General features: G+C 41.8%; 2 protein-coding genes across 2 annotated transcripts in view; both read right to left on the bottom strand.

Annotated features, from left to right (window-relative positions):
• Positions 1-1,449: 1,449 nt before the first annotated feature.
• Positions 1,450-8,837, bottom strand: LOC132983303 (amine sulfotransferase-like). Its single transcript, XM_061049567.1, has 7 exons — positions 8,684-8,837; positions 8,248-8,409; positions 3,800-4,011; positions 3,185-3,311; positions 3,004-3,098; positions 2,696-2,876; positions 1,450-1,907 (listed from the first exon to the last, which is right to left on the bottom strand). The coding sequence occupies exons 2-7, from the start codon at positions 8,402-8,404 to the stop codon at positions 1,783-1,785; spliced, it is 897 nt and encodes a 298-aa protein (XP_060905550.1). The 5' UTR covers positions 8,405-8,409; positions 8,684-8,837; the 3' UTR covers positions 1,450-1,782.
• A 3,974-nt stretch (positions 8,838-12,811) lies between these two features.
• The window catches only part of zufsp (zinc finger containing ubiquitin peptidase 1), a 20,390-nt gene continuing 12,038 nt past the window's right edge, over positions 12,812-21,163 (bottom strand). The window contains exons 8-11 of the mRNA XM_061049563.1: positions 20,197-20,362; positions 17,199-17,356; positions 13,067-13,287; positions 12,812-12,989 (exon numbers count right to left, since the gene is read on the bottom strand). Of these exons, the coding sequence (XP_060905546.1) occupies positions 12,942-12,989; positions 13,067-13,287; positions 17,199-17,356; positions 20,197-20,362 (593 nt within the window). The 3' untranslated portion in view covers positions 12,812-12,941. The remainder of the gene's footprint in view (positions 12,990-13,066; positions 13,288-17,198; positions 17,357-20,196; positions 20,363-21,163) is intronic.

The raw sequence follows: 21,163 nt of genomic DNA, 5'->3' as shown, positions 1-21,163 counted from the left end.
AGACGATGTTTGAAATGTTGGGGGATGTCGGGGATGGTTCTTGGTTCGAACCCCGATCAGACAGGAGCCTTTAAATTGCACGTAGGTGTGAATTTTGCTGTGTTCATGTGGTGTCGGGCACATCGGAAAAACGATTTTCCCCGTTGTAAAATGCACATAAACACCTGCTCAAGTTGGAACAACAACTCGGAAACTCGGAAAAGATTTAAGTACCCGACTTCCTGAACAAAAAAAAGTTTTGTTAATGCTAAGATACTTTTATTTTATTAATCTAAGTTGCACATCAACTTTTTACTCAAATGTCACTTTTAACAGTTACAGTCCACTGATCTTCTTCGTAGCATCAATGCTTTTTTTTTTTTTTGCTGTTGTTACAGTATTCCAACTTTCCATAGTGACATCAGCAGCACATGAACGCAGCATTTCAGTGTCTCTGTATGTCAGCCCTGTGATTGGGTGTGACACCGCCTCTCGCCCAATGACAGCTGAGATCAGCTCCAGCCCCCACAGCGACCCTGGACGGGAAAAGTGGTATAGATAATGGATGGATGATTTGTTTTGATGTGACTTTAGTAAAGACCCCATCCTGAGGACGTGTAGAGCTACTGACAGTTCGCAGAAAGATGAGAGACAACCTTCTCAATGCATCACCATTTAATCAAATTAAAACCTCTGTACCAAACTTTTCCGGATGACAAAATAATATTACAAAAATATAATTTAGATCTGCTCAGGATGAGAATCAGTTCAGAATATTTCAGTAGCTGTTCACTCGGTTCGATCACGCCAACCAAACCAAAAAAAAAATGACTATTAGATCAACGCACCGCAACATATTTAAATATTCAAAGTGTCCAAACTCTGGTGGTGACTAATATTTAAAAACCAGGACCCACAGCAAACGAGAACTCAATAAATAGTTCCTTTAATGATAAAATATATGATGTCTCATACTTTGTAATTAGTGCCTGTGCACTCAGATTTTATATTAAATGTGATTCATTTTTTTATAAATGGCACGCACACACATTTTATATAAAATGCATGACCACAAATATTTTTCGTAAGATGCATGTGCAGTTATAAGTTAAATAAAATGTTTATGTACTCATGTTTTAGATGAAATACCTGTGTACTTTTATGTTATACAAAATGCATCTGCAATCTTATTTTATATTTACATGCACTCACATTTATACACGATGCATGTGCACTTATATTATCTTATAAAAAATGCATCCGAGCAGACCGGGCGCCCTCTGACTGAGACCAGGACCAGGACCTGGGTACACTCCAGTTTTTATCACCTTTAGCCACAACCAAACAAAAAGTTCAAATTAGAAGTCGTTCGGAACAAAATATACCGATGAAGAAATAAATATCTCGACTGATCGATGAAAGCAGACAGATGTTAAGATATGTCAGAAAGTACGAGGTCGTCTGCAGAGACTCAGTGAAAAAAAGTTTAATTCAAACAGCCAGGTCAGTGTAATGTAACCGTAACGTCAAAGTCAGTGTGAGAAAATAACATATTTACAGAGAGTGCTTGAAATCAATTAAATCACTTTGAGAGAATTAAAATCTAAATTCTGCACCTTTTCAGCCCCAACCTGTTTCAGCATGGAAAGGTTAGCCCCTGAAGGCTAACATGCACATGGACAGCGTTATAGCAGGAGGGAAAACAAGCTCATATAAATAAAGTTTTCTTCAGTATCGTTCATGTAGCTGCAGCTGTGACTCTTCTTCTTCTTCTTCTCTGGTTTTTGTCCTGATGAAGTGTGATCACTTTCTGTCCCGGAGGTCCCAGATAAACGACAGAGGGAAGTCCTGCATCTCTCTGTGGAAGGCCTCGTCAAACCTCTCGCTCTGAGCCACGGTGAAGTGATTCTTCCAGTCCCCGATGGTGCCTGAGGTGAACGCCACATGATAATGGAAGATCAGATGATTGCGGTTACTCATTCACACTATGTGTCCGCACCAGATCATCCCCAACAGATTGGCTCTATAGGTGTAACCCAGGTCTCTTTAACTGCTTCCCATGTTTGTTTAAAGAGGACATATTATCCCCCTCCTCCACCTTTTCAAACAGTCCCCCTGTGGTCTAAATGAAACATCTGTGCTGTGCTTTGGTCAAAATATAACATGAATCAAGCACCAGAGGAGGTTTGTGACCCTGTATAAACCAGCTCTCTCAGAACGCTCCGTTTTGGTGTGTGTGTCTCTTTAAATGTAATGACCCCCCCCCCCCTTAGTTTTCCCCGTAGATGTCACTCCTCTGTAGAGAGAATAAAAATTGCAGACCTGTGCTCAAGTTTTGCTCTAGGCTGGGGGTGGAGTCCATGTGTGGAGATACCAGGGAAGGGGAGGGGTTTTTGTTTTTTACCAGAATCCCACTGTGACATCACAAGGAGAGCACATTTGAAACGGAGCATTTTTCTCTGTGTTGTAAGACTTATGCAGACCACAAACAAAGGACTGGATGGGTTTATTTCACATGTTGTGGATCAGTAGACACTCAGGTTACCAAAATAAATGTTCAACAACACTGTGAAAGTGGATTTTTATTCATAATGTGTCCCCTTTAACTTCAGTTTAAAAGCTGTTAATATGACTGCATGTCAAACAGGGCGCCTTTTTACATCTTTTGATTTTATAATAAGTGTTGTAGTTCGTTGTGCAGGCTTTCTTTTCTCACCTTTCCTCATGAAGCGTCCCTGGCTGTGGTTGAGCAGGTCGTCTGAAACCTGCTCGTAGGACGCCTGAGGGATCTTCTTCATGTTTTTGAAGGTGCTGTGCTTCACCACGTCGGCCAGCTGCTCCTCCGTCAGAGCTTTACCCAGGAGGCCGGAGATCCTCTTCACCACCGACGGCAGGTCCTCCACAGACACACAGAAACATCACCAAACTAAGTATCTCTCTGAATATAGACTGAGACATCTGAACGACATCTGATTTATGTTTTACAGCTTATAGACTGACGCATGAAAAGATGTGAGCGCCTACTTGGATCATTTGTTCATAAGTGATGAACAGCATGTTCATGTCGTCGCTGTGAGAGTACCACGTCTTAACATGCTCGAACCAGCTGCCTCCAAACACTTGCAGAGGAAACACACACACACACTTATTATCACACTATGGAGGTAACACATGAGATCAAACACCCGAGCAGAACTTTTCTCACCTCGGGCCGTCATAAATTTCTCAAAGAAATCATCAAAATCTTTCGGGGTTTCCAACATGTTTGCAAAATTGTGAAAGTGGAAGTAAGACACGAGGACGTCTTTGGGATTTCTCGCCACGTAGATCACCTGAAACAAAAGGAAATGGAAAGTCTGCTTAACAACAACATTCAACTCTGTAACTGTATGTTCATTTAAAAAAAACTGCTCTGGGGCCTGAAACTGGCCTCTCAGAGTTAACAGGGTGATTCTGTGTGAACTGTTTCCTGCAGCTATGGGTCATACAGTCACAAGAGAAGAACAACAGGAATGCAGGACAAACAGAGAAAATAAATAGATCTGTTGTGTTTTTAAAAGGACCAATCTGTAAGATATTATAAGTGATCTTACTATCTGATCATTAAGGAAACATGTTGAAGTGCTGGCTTCTCTGACAACAATGCAGCAGCCAGTATGTCCTCCTTCTAACTTTAGATTCTGCTCCTGAATGCTCTGGATTTGTTTGGACCAGAGAAGGTAGGCGGAGAAGGTAGGCGGTTTTAAGGCGAGAGAAACAGTGGTTGGAAACACAAAGAGATCAGATGCATTCAAGGTGCGTGTTAAACATGATTACAGACCTTTCCCTTCCTCCTGCTCAGAGCTGCAGGCATGAACTTGTACTGCAGGTGTGAGACCCTGAGGCGGGGCGAGGGGGCCGCGATGAAGTCCTCTCTGTTGCCCTTCAGCTCGATCCAGGGCACCAGGTCCGAGTTATTCCCCTCCTGAGAGATGGCCGTCAGGTCTCCTTTGGCTTCGATGAGCAGCAGGATCTGCTGCATCCAGATGGTCCCTGAACACAACATCATCATCATCATCACTCTTCCTCGCTGTGCAATGTATTAGACAGTGTGCAGAGACTACTTCTATTTCTGTAGCGGTGTTATCATAACAGGTGTTGATATCGCTTGACTTTTACTGGAATCACATCGAAGCTCTAAAATTCTGGTATTGTTAAACCCTGTTGCAGACACAGAGGGAGACGTCGGTGTGAACAGACTGAACAGTGCGGAGAGTTCACAGAAACACCCCATACAACTTACAGTAAAGGTTATTGGAAAAATGCAGATTATGAGGAACACCTGAGTAATCAACCTTTTTTTTAAGACTTATTTTGGGTCTTTTATTGTAGAGATGGGGTTGGAGATCAGGGACAGAGCGAGAGCGGGAAATGACATATGGAGGAAGAGGAGGAAGAGGCTAAGGAGCGGCAAGAAGACAAAGTCATGAGCTATGTATAGGAGGTGTGGAGGAGGAGTCACTGAGCAGGGGGCGTGGTCAAGGTGGGATAGTGTTGAGCAGCGCAGGATTACCTCGTCAGACATCATGCAGGCAGACTTCCAAGATGTCTATGATGCTCTACCAAGCCTGGCCAACCTTCACAACCGACATCCCTGCATGGAGCATCTCCTCAGCAGCTCTCCAAAGGCCCTTACAGAAGGACGATATCGCCGGCGCCATGACCAAGTGCTTAAGGCTGTTGCTGAGATAAAAAGACACTGCCGTCAGCGCAGGGAGACTGAAGAAGGCAGATCGTCTTCATCAAAGCTGGAGAAACAGCTGGTCTACAGATGAAGACAAGGACAGGGGCATCCTCTTCACATCCTCTGACCGGCAGCTGGCTAAAGTTCCCACAGCACATTGAACTTCACTTTCAGCCAGACATGAGCAGCACCACATTGAGTCATGGGAAGAACGCAAGGAAGAGGTCCAATTAAAGGAAGTGGGCAAAATACCATGTGCTGGTGGAGGTCTGCCAGGACAGGGGCAGGAAGACTCACTATGAGCCCATTGAAGTCGGCTGTAGAGGCTATTTAGCGAAGTCCTCAACTAACTGGGCATCTCATGAAGAGGGCTTTCCAATCCTTTGAGCGAAGCCGCAGAGAAAACAACCAGATGGCTCTGGATTAAGAGGGCTGAACCGATGGCTGCTGGGATGCAAGTCAGGGCTAGGATCAACACAGCCACCTATGACCCCAGGACACATCGCTGATGAAGCATCCCAGCGCATCCACAGGCCAACGTCAACAACTTTAAATCCATTGTTTGTATTTTTTCACAAACACATTTCCTGAAACAGAGGCTTCATTTCTCTAAAACTCTAAACACAAACTGAAAAGAGTTTAAAACACAGCGACGTCAAAGCCACGTCTTTCCACCAAAACAACACACACACACACACACACACACACACACACAGCTGTTATATTCTTCTGTCATACAGAGAGCATCAGATAAACATGGATGTGATCAATCAAAAGTCTTCATGTATGAGGCCGTGTAACATATTCTGACACATACAGGTGTGTGGAAATAATTTGACTTTTCATGGTTTTGGTTTGTTTTGTCCTGAAATAGATTTTACAGTGTTACATGTATATGCAACATGTTTCCTATTTAAAGAGCCCATATTATGCCCTTTTTGGGGTTCATATATTTAATCTATGTTCCTACTTTTGTACGTTCACAATAGCTAAAGTCTGAAAAAAGTGTCTGTTTTCATGTACTGCTCCTCCTTGCTCCCTCTACGCTCTGAGTCTGTCAGCTGCACTCTGTTGAGCCCACACTGTTAGACCCCACGTGGGCCAAGTCTGCTCTGATTGGTCTGCCGATCCGCTCTGTCGTTAATGGTCAGTTGCTCAGCACGCGTCTCGGAAATTTCAACATGAGCTGCAGGGCTTGCCACAACGAGCCAATGGGCTTAGATCAGTGATCTCACACTGACAATGACGTCGGACTGACACATTTTTATCGAGGGGGGCTAGAACCGAGCGTTACATGCAGCTAATGCTACAGCTAACAGGAGGACGTAGGAGAAGCCGCGTTTCTGCGGACTTTGAATTTTTGCACATAGATGTGCCTAAACATGCACAGGACACTTGGAAAACACACTAAAGAGCATATAAAACCAGAAAAAGAAGAATATGGGACCTTTAATGTAGTATGTAGCAAAACTCAGGAATTTCACCTGTGAGTACAATGAGAAAGAGCACAAAGAAAACCAGTGCACTGATACAAAACGTGCAATTCAAAGTGATAAGCTGAATAAAAACACAGTTTGCCTGATGAAGGTCTAGTGTTGAAACATTTAAGTTTTGCTCTCCTCCACACCTCTCTACTGAAATGGATGTGTGAAGGTTTTTAGAATAGACAACATACAATTTGCAAGATGCAAAGAACCAGATGACGTTGCATCCCTCCTCTGATACTGGTCAGGCCAGAGGACGTCATCATCCACACCGGCTCTGACACATGACTCAAGAAGTGTTTTCTCTAATTGTTCTCTGTTCTGCAACAGGAGTGAGATAAATAAATAACAAACTTACACCTCTTACCTCCAGCAAGTATTTTTACATTCAGTTGACGAGCCTGAATAAATGCTGTATTTCATTTTTAATTTTTTTTACCAGTAAGAATGTTAAGTTAAATCCTTAATGTATAAATCTCTTCTTATTCTTATTTTTTTTAAATATTTTTAGTGCTTATTTATGTATCTATTCTTATATTGTTTTATTTGCTCTGATAACATGCTGCTGTAACACCACAATTTCCCAGTTTGGGATCAATAAATTAATTGTATTCTATTCTATATATGTAACCAGAGTGCTGCATTTTGAAGTTCAGTGTTTCTAGGTGAACAAATTGTGCAAAACGATGCAATTTGTGTTTAGATATTTGAGTGAGACCGACCGGCATCGTGCTTAGAGCTTAGCAGCTTGGTGTCATGTCGTTGATAAATGAGCTTTTGTGTGCATAGTTTTTTTTTGTGTATAAAATTAAAATTAAAATATTTCACAAATACACACTCTGATTGTCAGGGCAAAGTACATTAACGGGAAAACAGCGCCATCTAGTGGCTTAATAAGGAAATTAAAAAAACAACATGCAGCCCTAAGTCATAATAAAACTCAATGAAATATAATTGCACAGCAAACATGAGCCACACAGTCATTAGATATAATAACAGCAATAACTGTTCCTGCAATGTACCGTATGTAGTCTAATATCAGCGCACAAGAAATGTGAATTCTGTGAAACTGAATACAACTCAACTCAAAGCCTGGTCATTTATATTGAAACATCACAAGACAAAATGAATAGTTTCTGAAGATCCACAGAGTTTCTATCCTCGTGCAATCAGAGGCGTTAAATAAATTCCTGACGTTTGTATTATCAGCTGATCAAAATGTGCCAAGTTTAAAAAGACAGTTCCTAAGGGGGGCCCCCTCTGACACCCCTCACTCACAGAGAAGTAAATGATTGAATGTTGTTAGTCTAGACCTGTGAATGGGGGAGACATATGTTAACCACTGAGGTTAATATTTACGTTTCCCAATTTTTTGTCAGTGTCAGATTATTTAGAATCAGAATCAGAATCGGGTTTTATTGCCAAGTACATTTACACATACAAGGAATTTGACTTGGTGTATTGGTGCTAAACAATTAACAAGGAAATAAAGCAGAACTAGCAACAACTTAAATAATACAGAATAAGAAGCTATTACAATATATAAAATAGAATTTAAAAATGTAAAATATAAAAAGTTAAAAACACAAAATGTGTAATGTAGGAGCTGTGTAGTGGACTATGAGAAAATAAATCTGTAAGGAAAATAAATGTAAAGTCCAGTGAGTGTTAATGTAAAGCATAAAGAACAGTTCAGCATTCGCATTAAAACATAATGGTGATGAATGCTGGTTGGAGGGGCCCCTAGTGGATTTTTGCAGAGGGCCCCAACAGACTCTAGAATCACCACTGTGCATTATTAATTGAGAGCAATAACCTGCGACTTTTTATACTGACCCACAGAGAGTGCTGAGACGAGAGGACGATTTATTTGTCTGGTTTTTGTATGTGTTTTGAATAATAATAATAATCAGAGTCTTTCTTTTTCACACTGCTGATCAAACGGCTTGTTTTGTCTCTCTTAAGGTTTGCACACTGACCTTTACACCCAAACATCACGCGGAACATAAAACAATAACCATAAAACTCTCATAAAGATCCAGCACAAAAGTCTCCCTATACCTGACTTTGGATACGTGATGACGAACACGTCCGAGTCCCGGACCTCCAGGTCGTAGATTTGCTCCACATCCTCCGGGTCGTGAATCCCGCTGATGAGCCCGAACCCTCTGTGAAGGACCAGGTCGTGGGTCTGAGTCTGGACCTCGTTTGTCTCCATCAGAGCTGAAGGACAGGTGAGTTTATGAATGAACTTTACTGCTTGGGAAACAGCCAGCAGCCGGGTTTGATTTTTTTTTTGCTTTAAAGCGCGGAACATTTTCACGTTATTTAACAGATTTATACCTGAAAAAGTGAATATCTTGATCTATAAAACTGTGCAAAACTGAGGGAGAAAGTTATAAAAGCGTCGAACGGGACAATATTCCTGAATAATTCGGATAATTAATCGATTAACCGCAGTAAGGATGCACCGATTATCAATTTAAAAGTTTCTCACCTGCTGTGTTCTCTGCAGCGGGAGTTTCGTGTAATCCTTCAGTGTTATCATCAGAAAGTGTTTATATGAGGCCAGACTCCAGCTGAACCTCCTCCTCCTCCGTTCACCTGCTGACTGAGAGCAGCACGTGAGAGAGAGAAAAAACAGCTTAGAGAACAAACTGAGAACTTCCTGTTCTCACCACACCTCCCTGCTGACTGAGGAGGAGGGGGAGGAGGAGGGGGGAGAGGAAAGGAGAGGAGAGGAGATGAGAGGAGAGGAGAGGAGAGGAGAGGAGAGGAGAGGAGTGGGGAGAGGAGAGGAGAGGAGGGGAGAGGAGAGGAGAGGAGGGGAGAGGAGAGGAGTGGGGAGAGGAGAGGAGAGGAGGGGAGAGGAGGAGGGGAGAGGAGAGGAGGGGAGAGGGGGGAGAGGAGAGGAGAGGAGGAGGGGAGAGGAGGGGAGAGGAGGGGAGAGGAGTGGGGGGAGAGGAGAGGAGAGGAGAGGAGTGGGTGGAGAGGAGAGGAGAGGAGGGGAGGGGAGGAAGAGGAGGAAGAGGAGAGGAGGAAGAGGAGGAAGAGGAGGAAGAGGAGAGGAGGGGAGAGGAGGAAGAGGAGGAAGAGGAGAGGAGAGCAGAGAGAGGGAAAGGAGGAAGAGGAGAGGGGGAGGATGAGGAGGAAAGGAGGAGAAAAGAATAAAAAGGGGAGAAGAAGGAGGAGGAGGGAGGGGGAAGGGAGGATAAAGGGAAGAGGAAGAGAGGAGGAAAGGAGTCGAAAAGTGAGAGTATTGAAGTTGTAGTAGGAAGAGGACAATCGTAATAGGAGGAGAAGAGGAGACAAGGTTGAGGAAAGGAAATAAGGTGAAGGGAAGGAGGAGGTGAGGAGAGGAGAATAGGAGGAGGAGGAGGAGGAGAGAAGGCAGGAGTAGGCTGAGAAATGAGGAGGGGGAAGAGGAGAAAGGAGGTCAGTGAGTCAGCAGAGTGTCAGCTGATCTCAGTTCAGTTCATGTCTCTGTTCAGAGTTAGTACAAAATGTAAACAGACCCCGAGATGTTTCACAAGAGGAGGAGGAACATACAAACACACACAATGTCCTCTGTCTCTCTAAAAGTCATGTTTGTGTTTTTACCCACGGCTCTAAACCAAACTTCTCTGCGGGGACAATGAAGGTCTGAATGTAAACAGAGAGGGGGCGGGGCCTGTCCCAAGAGAGAGAGAGCGAGCGATCGAGCGAGAGAGAGAGAGAGAGTGTTACCTCACATGAACCTCCCTCACTCTGTAAACCCTTTTTTTGGGCCTGTGACCTCACTTTGACTTCACAAAACGTGGTGACAATTGACTAATTTGAAGCGTGATAACGTCGCTGTCACATGTGGAGTTCAGGGACTTCAAATTCAAAAAACTTTATTTGTCCCCGGGGGGCAATTCAAAGGCACACAGAGCAGTAAATTAACAACAGTGCAGGTAGACGAAACATTTTAAACCTAAAATACCCTAAAAATAACGACTAGTGGGTCAGTGGTGATTCTACAGTCTGTCGGGGCCCCTGGGCTAAAATTCACTAGGGGGCCCTTCTAACCAAAGTCCATCCCCCATTATGTTATAAATAATCTGACACCAACAAAAAGACGTAAATGTTTGTTTTAAATCTCAAGAGTTCACATCAATATGTCTGTGAGAGAGGGATGTTAGGAACGGTTTTACGACTGTCATTTTAAACTTTCCACATTTGGAGCCACTGCTGTGGTTTAAAGGTCCCATATTCAGCTTTTTCTGGTTTTATTTGCTCTTTAGTGTGTTTTCCAAGTGTCCTGTGCATGTTTAGGCACATCTATGTGCAAAAATTCAAAGTCTGCGTAAACGCGGCTTCTCCTACGTCCTCCTGTTAGCTGTAGCATTAGCTGCATGTAACGCTCGGTTCTAGCCCCCCTCGAAAAAAAATTGCCAGTGTGACGTCTTGTCAGTGTGAGATCACTGATCTAAGCCCATTGGCTCGTTGTGGTAAGCCCAGCAGCTCATGTTGCACGCCCGTTAACTTCTGTAGCACGCCCACGATATGCCGTAGCCTGCGGTAGCACAGTAGTGCTAAGGTGCTAATGTTTTTGCTCCCCTCGGAGCCAAAGTGGCTGCATTCCCAATATGGTAAAAGGGGCGGGACATTTCCGAGAACCGTGCTGAGCGACTGACCAATCAGATCAGACTTGGCACACGTGGGGACTCTGAGCGTGGGCACTTCAGAGCCTTAGAGAGAGAGTCAGAAGCGAGCCGGTGCATGGAGCGACAGTACATGAAAACAGACACTTTTTAATAACTTTATCTATTGTGAACATACTTTAGTAGGTACATAGATTAAATATATGAACCCCAAAAAGGGCAGAATATGACCTCTTTAAAGTCTGTCCCCCTACTGGCCTGGGGGCCCCGGGGCAGTTCTCGCCTGTTGACAGCAGCGTCTCTGACCGTGGGAAATGCATGCGTCCTCGGGTCATGTGATTAAGATATGCCGAGCTCAGTTGACAGTTTTCTGCATGTAGGACGATGTAGCTGATTTAAAGTGTGTGTGGTGTTTTTATCAGTATGAAAAACATATTGTAAGGGACTACATGTTTATCTTGTTTATGTTTACGTCTTTGAATGAGTCAGATCGACAGCTGTGTCACTTATACCAGAGTTCAGTGTGATATCACGATTGTGATTGGATGACAACAAAGGTCGGTTGTGTGTATGGCGCTACCTCGTGACTCGGCGTGAGTGAGCGTGTGCGGAGATGAGAGGCAGACAGAGATACTGTCTCTTTAAGTTTGTTAGCTTTTAGCTTTAGCCCACAGAATGCCTGCGTCCAGTTCAGACAATAAAGCCAAATGCTCGCTTCATTAAAGGCTTTATGTGATTTTTCACACTTAAATATAAATCAAGTATATCCTCTGAAAATAACTCTGTGAGTCATGACTGTCTACAATGGGTGTAACACCCGAGTCCCACTGTCTGTGATGTTTTCAGAGTCCTATCTTCAGTTTGTTTACATCGCCTGGACGGCCGGCTGACTCCTCCCCTTGTGTATAAAAGTTGTTTAATTGAGGGACTAGAGAAAAGAAGAATAACATACTGTACTCACTGCTTAACTGTGTTTCTAGATCACGCTCATTTCAGGTAAATTTACATGCAGTGTGAAGATACGAGCATAATAAAGATCGCTAGCATTAGCATGCTAACACAACAATGCAGCGTGAGTTGTTTTGGTTTCATGCTGGTGCTCAAGGGCGACATCTGCTGGATCAAAAAATCACATATAAAGCCTTTAAGGGAGAATACTACAAAATAGTTTTCTATTGATCAATAATTAAACATTTCAGGCGACCCCAGGTGTTGGGAAAGCCTGCTCTATAAGTAAGAAGAGATAGTTGAGTCCCTTTTTAAGAGGAGCTGGGTTTAAGGAAAGTGCGTTAAAGTGCAGTAAAGGTCAAACAGTCACTTTTTCTGTCAGACCTGAAAATCAAGAATTTAAATATCTCTACATTCTGCTTTTCTTAAATAAGCATCGAGACTCTCTCTCTCGAGTTTGGTTGGAACAGACGACCTGATGACAGGATCAGGCTTCTTCTGTTGTGTTCTCCAGAGACACAGATAATCAGAGATTTCACACTTTTTAAATGACCTAATCTCTTCACGAGCAGAGATAAGCTCAATACAATCATAACAACAACAGAAGTCTTATTCTCTTCATGTCAGCCGGGACACATCTGGATATTTGATGCTAAAACTGCTGACTGCTGCTTTTTCCAGATGTTTTAGGACCAAGAGCAAACAAGAGTTCCAGTGGACTGAACATCCTTCAAACCTCACACACACACACACACACACACACACACACACACACACACACACACACACACACACACACACACACACACACACACACACACACACACACACACACACACACACACACACACACACACACACACACACACACACACACACACACACACACACACACACACAGCTGACTGCAGTGCTCACGTTCACAGATGTGACCTAAGTGACTGGTTTAACAATCAGTGTTTCAGAAGTTTTGGGTGAGCGTTTTCAGAGAACATTCTGAACTTTTTTTTGGTTTTTCTCTCTTTTAGCAAACGGGGAAAAAAAAAATCTGCAAAATCACAAGTTATGTAATAACACAGCATGAAGAGAACAGAGTTTATTAAAAAAATTAAAATACAGTATAAATTGTATTACATTAAATATTTAAAATGTGTTCACAGTAAAAAACAAAGAGATTCTTCTTCATGGGATTCTCTCTGCACACAGCGTCCTGGACTTTAAGATGCTGATCTGTAACACAAACAGAGATAAACATAAACACACACACATGTTCAGACCAGGTAGTGTCACAGTTTAATCCCTCTCACCTGTTTCTCCTCTGCAGACAGGACGCCCTGCAGCGCCACCACCTGGTACTGTCTGTGCTTCAGGCTGCTGATGGACTTCCTGACGTGTCGGAGGGCGGAGCCTACGGACTCTCTGCTCAGCAGCTTCCTGGTTTCTGACACGGAGGAGCCCGGATCCAGAATGAGGAGGCACAGAGACCCGTTCTTCTTCTGCTCCAAACCCACGATGGAGCGGCTGTGACCTGAACCAGGACACAACAGAACAAAACTTTATATCAATGTTGCCAAATATTTGAAACTTTTCGATGATGTGTTTTTTAAAAGTTTATTTAAGGCCTTTTTATGCCTTTATTAGAAAGATAGGACAGTGGATAGAGTCGGAAAATCAGGAAGATAGAGAGAGAGAGGTGGAATGATAAGCGGGAAAGGAGCCACAGGTCGCCCGACTCTGAGGAATACAGCCTCCGTACATGGGACGCTTGCACCAACCACTAAGCAACCGGCGCCCGGATGACGCGTGCTTAAAAGGATACTGCCTCTGAGAGCACGGCCATTTTAACTCACCAACTTTATGATTCTTGTACAAATACGAAACAGACACATTACGTCATTGGTGTTGATGCCTACAAAGAAAGCTGTGACATTTAAAAAGCATGCGCTCCACATGGAGTGTGTTTTCAGACAGCACGCTGATCTGTTAGGAGAGCGTCACCGTCTCCGTGGTTAATAATCCCAGAGAGAGTCGTCACCGATGATGCTGACACTACATCTGTCCAGGATTTTTCTGGGAGTGATCTCTCTGCTGACACAACAGAATTTACAGCATGTGTCATATTCTCTGATGCGGCACGGTCATCCACAAGTAGACCGACCTCAGTTTCTGTAGTTGTGAAGTGTGCAACTACAGTAAAGTGAAGTTAACTACAGTAAACTACAGTTAACTACAGTAAAGTACAGTTTACTGCAGTAAACTACAGTAAACTACAGTAAAGTACAGTACACTGCAATAAAGTACAGTAAAGTACAATAAAGTACAGTAAACTACAATAAAGTACAGTAAACTACAGTAAAGTACAGTAAACTACAGTAAAGTACAGTACACTGCAATAAAGTACAGTAAATTACAGTAAAGTACAGTTTACTGCAGTAAAGTACAGTAAAGTACAATAAATTACAGCAAAGTACAGTACACTGCAATAAAGTACAGTAAACTACAGTAAAGTACAGTACACTGCAATAAAGTACAGTAAACTACAATAAAGTACAGTAAACTACAGTAAAGTACAGTACACTGCAATAAAGTACAGTAAAGTACAGTTTACTGCAGTAAAGTACAGTAAAGTACAATAAATTACAGTAAACTACAATAAAGTACAGTAAAGTACAGTACACTGCAATAAAGTACAGTAAACTACAGTAAAGTACAGTACACTGCAATAAAGTACAGTAAACTACAGTAAAGTACAGTTTACTGCAGTAAAGTACAATAAATTACAGTAAACTACAATAAAGTACAGTAAAGTACAGTACACTGCAATAAAGTACAGTAAACTACAGTTTACTGTAGTAAACTACAGTAAAGTACAGTTTACTGCAGTAAACTACAGTAAACTACAGTACACTGCAATAAAGTACAGTAAACTACAGTAAAGTACAGTTTACTGCAGTAAAGTACAGTACACTGCAATAAAGTACAGTTAACTACAGTAAACTTCAGTTAACTACAGTAAAGCCCAATAAAATACCGTAAAGTACAGTAAACTGAAGTAAAGTACAGTAAACTACAGTACACTGCAGTAAAGCCCAATAAAGTACAGTAAAGTACAGTAAACTGAAGTAAAGTACAGTAAAGTGAAGTTAACTACAGTTAACTACAGTAAAGCCCAATAAACTACAGTAAACTACAGTTAACTACAGTAAAGTCAGATAAACTACAGTGAAGTACAGAAAACTGCTGTAAAGTACAGTAAACTACAGTACACTGCAGTAAACTACAGTTAACTACAGTAAAGTACAGTTTACTACAGTAAAAGTACAATAAACTACAGTGAAGTACAGTAAACTACAGTAAAGCCCAATAAAATACAGTACACTGCCGTAAAGTACAGTAAACTAGTCGAACAGCAAGCTATAGTTAATTACAGCAAACTACAGTAAACTACAGCAAACTACAGTAAAGTACAGTAGAGTACAGTAAACAACAGCAAACTACAGCAAAGTACAGTAAACTACAGCAAACCACAGTAAACAACAGTAAACTACAGCAAAGTACAGTAAACTACAGCAAACCACAGTAAACTACAGTAAACTACAGCAAACTACAGTAAACAACAGTAAAGTACAGTAAACTACAGTTAACTACAGTAAACAACAGCAAACTACAGCAAAGTACAGTAAACTACAGCAAACTACAGTAGAGTACAGTAAACAACAGCAAACTACAGCAAAGTACAGTAAACTACAGCAAACTACAGTAAACAACAGTAAACTACAGTAAAGTACAGTAGAGTACAGTAAACAACAGTAAAGTACAGTAAACAACAGCAAACTACAGTAAAGTACAGTAGAGTACAGTAAACAACAGTAAAGTACAGTAAACAACAGCAAACTACAATAAAGTACAGTAAACTACAGCAAACTACAGTAAAGTACAGCAAACTACAGTAAACAACAGTAAACTACAGTAAAGTACAGTTAACTACAGTAAAGTACAGCAAACAACAGCAAACTACAGCAAACTACAGTAAACAACAGTAAACTACAGCAAACAACAGTAAAGTACAGTAAAGTACAGTTAACTACAGTAAAGTACAGCAAACAACAGTAAACTATAGTGAACTACAGTAAACTACAGCAAACTACAGTAAACTACAGTAAAGTACAGTAAACTACAGTGAACTACAGTAAACTACAGTGAACTACAGTAAAGTACAGTAAACAACAGTAAAGTACAGTGAACTACAGTGAACTACAGTAAACTACAGTAAAGTACAGTAAACAACAGTAAAGTACAGCAAACTACAGTAAACTACAGCAAACTACAGTAAACAACAGTAAACTACAGTAAAGTACAGTAAACTACAGCAAACTACAGTAAACAACAGTAAAATACAGTTAACTACAGTAAAGAACAGCAAACTAGAGCAAAGTACAGTAAACTACAGTAAACTACAGCAAACTACAGTAGAGTACAGTAAACAACAGCAAACTACAGCAAAGTACAGTAAACTACAGCAAACTACAGTAAACAACAGTAAACTACAGTAGAGTACAGTAAACAACAGTAAAGTACAGTAAACTACAGTAAAGTACAGCAAACTACAGTAAAGTACAGTAAACCACAGCAAACTACAGTAAACTACAGTGAAGTACAGCAAACAACAGTAAACTACAGTAAACTACAGTGAACTACAGTAAACTACAGCAAACTACAGTAAACTACAGTGAACTACAGTAAAGTACAGTAAACTACAGTAAAGTACAGTAAACAACAGTAAACAACAGAAAAGTACAGTAAACTACAGTAAAGTACAGTAAAGTACAGCAAACTACAGTAAAGTACAGTAAACTACAGCAAACTACAGTAAACTACAGTAAAGTACAGCAAACAACAGTAAACTACAGTGAACTACAGTAAACTACAGCAAACTACAGTAAACAACAGTAAACTACAGTGAACTACAGTAAAGTACAGTAAACTACAGCAAAGTACAGTAAACAACAGTGAACTACAGTAAAGTACAGTAAACAACAGTAAAGTACAGCAAACTACAGTAAAGTACAGTAAACTACAGCAAACTACAGTAAAGTACAGCAAACAACAGTAAACTACAGTAAACTACAGTGAACTACAGTAAACTACAGCAAACTACAGTAAACTACAGTGAACTACAGTAAAGTACAGTAAACTACAGTAAAGTACAGTAAACAACAGTGAACTACAGTAAAGTACAGTAAACAACAGTAAAGTACAGTAAAGTACAGTAAACTACAGTGAACTACAGTAAACTACAGTAAAGTACAGTGGTAATAAGTGTTAAAGCAGCAGATCCAATCTTGATTTAAAATGTTTCAGCTGATAGAGTGAAAACATCTTCCTGTTACTAAAACTTCAGTAGCGTATGAGTCGTAAGATGTCGATGTTAATGCTCACCTTGGTGCTGCAGGTAAAGTGGGGGCAAGGAGGTCTGGACCAGTCGGGGGGGCAGTCTGTTACTGCCTGTCTGACTGAAGTACTGCTTCACCCACTCAAACAGGCGGGGATGTGTGTCAGCAGGGCCGGTGTGCCGGTGAAAATCCACGATCCGGGCTCTGAGAACACAAACAGAAGTGACCGACTGACTGCAGCATTGAACTCACATCTGACTGTAAGAAGATTTAAAGGGTGATTCTGTTTGTTTTATGTAACCTGGGCCATGTTTTTACATTTACTCTCAACTAATAACTGTAAACACTCTCGAGTCACACAACAACACAAACAAGCTAAACAGTCACAGCAGAAGTGAACTCCTGTGTTGTTTACAGAGTGGGGTTAGAAGTAGGCGGAGCTACGCTGGGCCCAGGTAGAGGATCAGGTAACAGAGATGTTACAGAAGCGAGACGTTCACCAGCGAGGGAGCGCAGCACTGTCAGGGTTCCCACTCTTTTCCAGAGACAATTTTCCAGGACTTTTCCAGGACATTTTCAGCGATGATCGAGCTGGTATGACGGTCGGTGATCGTGCCACACCAATATTAAGTGTCTTTAACAAGGTTAATCACACCCACTGTGAGCTACCGCTACAAAGGTCTGTTGATGTGCTGATCTCAAACTGAGGAGAAAACACAAGTCTACCTGATAGTTACTCTCATGGTGTTTTTTTCTCTTTTTGTGAAGGATCTTTTCGCTCCATCCTCTCAACTAAATTGTAAATAAATATCCACTTTTGACGCGAGGGGGGGGGGGGGGGGGCGGAGCCATTACATTATCTATAGACTTCCATTCAATCTGATTTGTGGATTATGTAACAAATAGATACTTTTATTAACGTGTGGCGGTGAAAATGTTCAACCCTGTAGGAGTGTTGGAATAATTTTCCTGTCATTTTCCATGACATTTTACTTTTTCTCTCATTTTCCAGGTGTTTTCCAGTACTGGATAATTAGTCAACTGTTTTCCAGGACGAGTGGGAACCCTGACTGTGTGTGTGTGTGTGTGTGTGCATGTCTGACTGTGTGTGTATGTGAAGCTCCTGCTGAAATGTAATGTGCATTCAAAGACTGAGACACCAATATTACACCGTCGCAGAATGAATATGATTGTTTAAAGACGTGATGACGGCAGAGCATAGTTACAGCTTGGGGGGGAGAAAAGCAGTCTGAAAAGGGCTTCTAATAATTCAAAAAGTGACATAAATTCATGGTCTGAATGATTTTGGGGTTAAACTATGAATTCATGAGGACTGATTTTAACTTTAAGATGTTGAAAAACAGGCATTCAAACCTGTTAAATGCTTTATTATATATGTACATATATATATATATATTTATTTTATATGTCGGGTTATATATGTCTGTTGGGTATCGTGCACTTTGGGTTCTTTTCTGTTGAATTATATTTAATTATTTTTAGTATTTTGCATTTGTTATGTTCTTGCTGTTGTTTATGTTCTTCTGTGTTTGGTTTAGTTTGTTCTTGTTTTTGCTGTTTGTCAAAGCACTTTGTAAACCTGTGTTTTTCAAGGTGCTATATAAATAAAGTTATTATTATTATTATAACCGTTGAAATACAGCAAGGGTGCAATATTTAACTGTTTCGTTTTTTCTTTCAATAAATGAGCGGCAAAATTCTTCAAATTTCTTTGGGTATTTTGTCAACTTCAAGTGAGAGTGTGACGGAAACTTTTGCAAGTGCCTTAGAGACATGTTATAAATTAGTCTTCAGGAATAGAGTGTGTCCTTCTCTTCACCTCCCTGCACAGGCGTTGATGTGTAATATCTTGTAAATGTTCAGAGTGTAAGACAAAGAATAGTTCTTCAAAGCTGTCAACGGGTCTTTTGTGTAATTAAGGTCACAATAATTGTGGTGGGGCCCGATGTGATATCGTTCCACGTGGTCCCAGAATCCCGAGCGACGCCCCTGCTTATCAATGCAGTGCGGTGTGTTTGAAGAGCGTGATGTAACAACTGTTTCAGGTTAACAAATCCTCGTCCTCCTTGATCAAAACGTCTGTCTCTGTATGAATCTGTTCTGTGATGAATGTGACAAAAACAAGAGTTTAAGGTTTAAAGTTAGCCCTCCAAGTTAAATATATCTAAAATAAGATAATGATGTCAGAGCTTCTGTATGAAATAAGGCAGTAAGAAACTCTGCAAAGTGTCGACCAAAAGGCAGAGAAGAAGAAGAAGAAGACTGGCAGTTGGAGAACATGAATATAACCGCTGCAGGTTTTAAATCCTGGTTATTTAAAGAACAGAGTTTGTGAAGCGCATTCCTCACCTTTGTTCGACTTCAAAGGAAGTATCATGACGAGGACCTGCCCTCTGGTGTGTGTTCAATTAATCTACCGCCTGACTCTTTAGCCTGGTTCAGAGTCTGGCACGTATCTCCTGAAGGGGTCAGGGCGAGCTGCCTGTGATAAATGGCTGACAAACAGCTGAATCTTTTCACTCAGACTTTACCCGTTTTTTTCTGTGTAAATGATGTGGCATAATGATGGGAGCACATTTAGGAAACGACGGGAGAATCTGCAGATTTGCCTCAGCTTTGTAGCTTCGATTTCCACAAGTTCTGCCTTCTTTTTGCTTCTTGATTCTTTATGTGACATTGAAACACACCACACCGGCCCCCTAGTATTTTCCAAGCCCTGACGTCTGAGCACGACTATAGACTCTACGCACGCGACCGTTGCGATCTCTGTGCACATGAGGAAAGTGATTTTTTTTTGTTTTCTGGTTGCCAGTTTGACTCTGTCGACCCCCCAAACCCCAACCCCCCCTCCTCCTGTCCGACAGGGAAAGTCTCGCACTGCAAAGTGGATATGTGACAAAACCAGATCAGGAGGATTTCAGGTGATTGCATGTGTGTGAAAACAGCTTTGGTGTTGGCGTGCTTGAGCCTGAGCCGGTCTGCTGTGACGATGTCCGTAATCAGAGCGGCTGCTTTGTGCTCACTTGATTCTCAGAGAGGTGAGGAGGCTGTAGATCTCCGTGGCTCCGATCCACGCCCGGGTCCCCTGCAGACGCTGGTCAAAGTGGGACGCGCCCTGAGCGTCCAGGCCTTCCCTCCACGCCTCCTCGATCATCCTCTGCACCCGAGGGATGCTGGGTATCGTCCTGTCTGCAGGGTGGACAGAGGTGAATACGAAAATTACAAACCCGTCTTTCAAATTCCAAAACCCGATCTGAAACATTGTCGCATCTTTTTTGTTTTCCTGCTTTCTCATGCCTCAGCACGTGAACCTGTGCAGATGAGGACGATGTGATGCAACATGCAGATAGTTCCAGTGAAGCTTCGATATCAGAACGTGTCTCAGTCATCAGGATGAAAACTCTTTACTGTGGTTTGTTTGTGTTGTGAAGAACAGGGAGTGATAGTGATCTCTGTAACAACGCCAAGTGTCACCGGACCAGAATTGAGAACAAGCACAAGACATGATGTGCTCTGTGTCATCAGACACGCCCACAGCTGCCTCGATTTGTGCTGAACATTATTATGAAGACTAATCACACAAACACACAGTCACCGCCTTTCATGTTTTAAAAAAAGAGAGAGGAGGGAAGGTGAGCTGATCCACACCAGATAAAGTCCGCTCCTCATACCTGTCACTACTTTTAGTAAGTAGGTGGAGCAGGAATGTTGTATCAGGCTTTAACCATCAACCTATCACCTCAGGGAAAAGAAAAGGCCATTACTTCAGCCTGCAGCCGTGAAACAGGCTGTAACAGCTGCAACGTGAACCTCGATTTATCAAAGCGCGTCCACTAAAAAGTGTTGTTTTTCTCACCGACACACTCAGACTTTTATTCTAAGCATCACAGAAAGTTTGAGGCAAGAGATATTCCTCGCAATGCCAGAACACACATTTGAAACTGGCTCGCCACGTCATTGAAATGACCATGCCAACATACTGTACAGGCA

This window comes from Labrus mixtus, chromosome 11, assembly GCF_963584025.1.
Source record: "Labrus mixtus chromosome 11, fLabMix1.1, whole genome shotgun sequence".
Classification (NCBI taxonomy): domain Eukaryota; kingdom Metazoa; phylum Chordata; class Actinopteri; order Labriformes; family Labridae; genus Labrus; species Labrus mixtus.
This window is presented reverse-complemented; position numbering and strand designations above follow the sequence as displayed.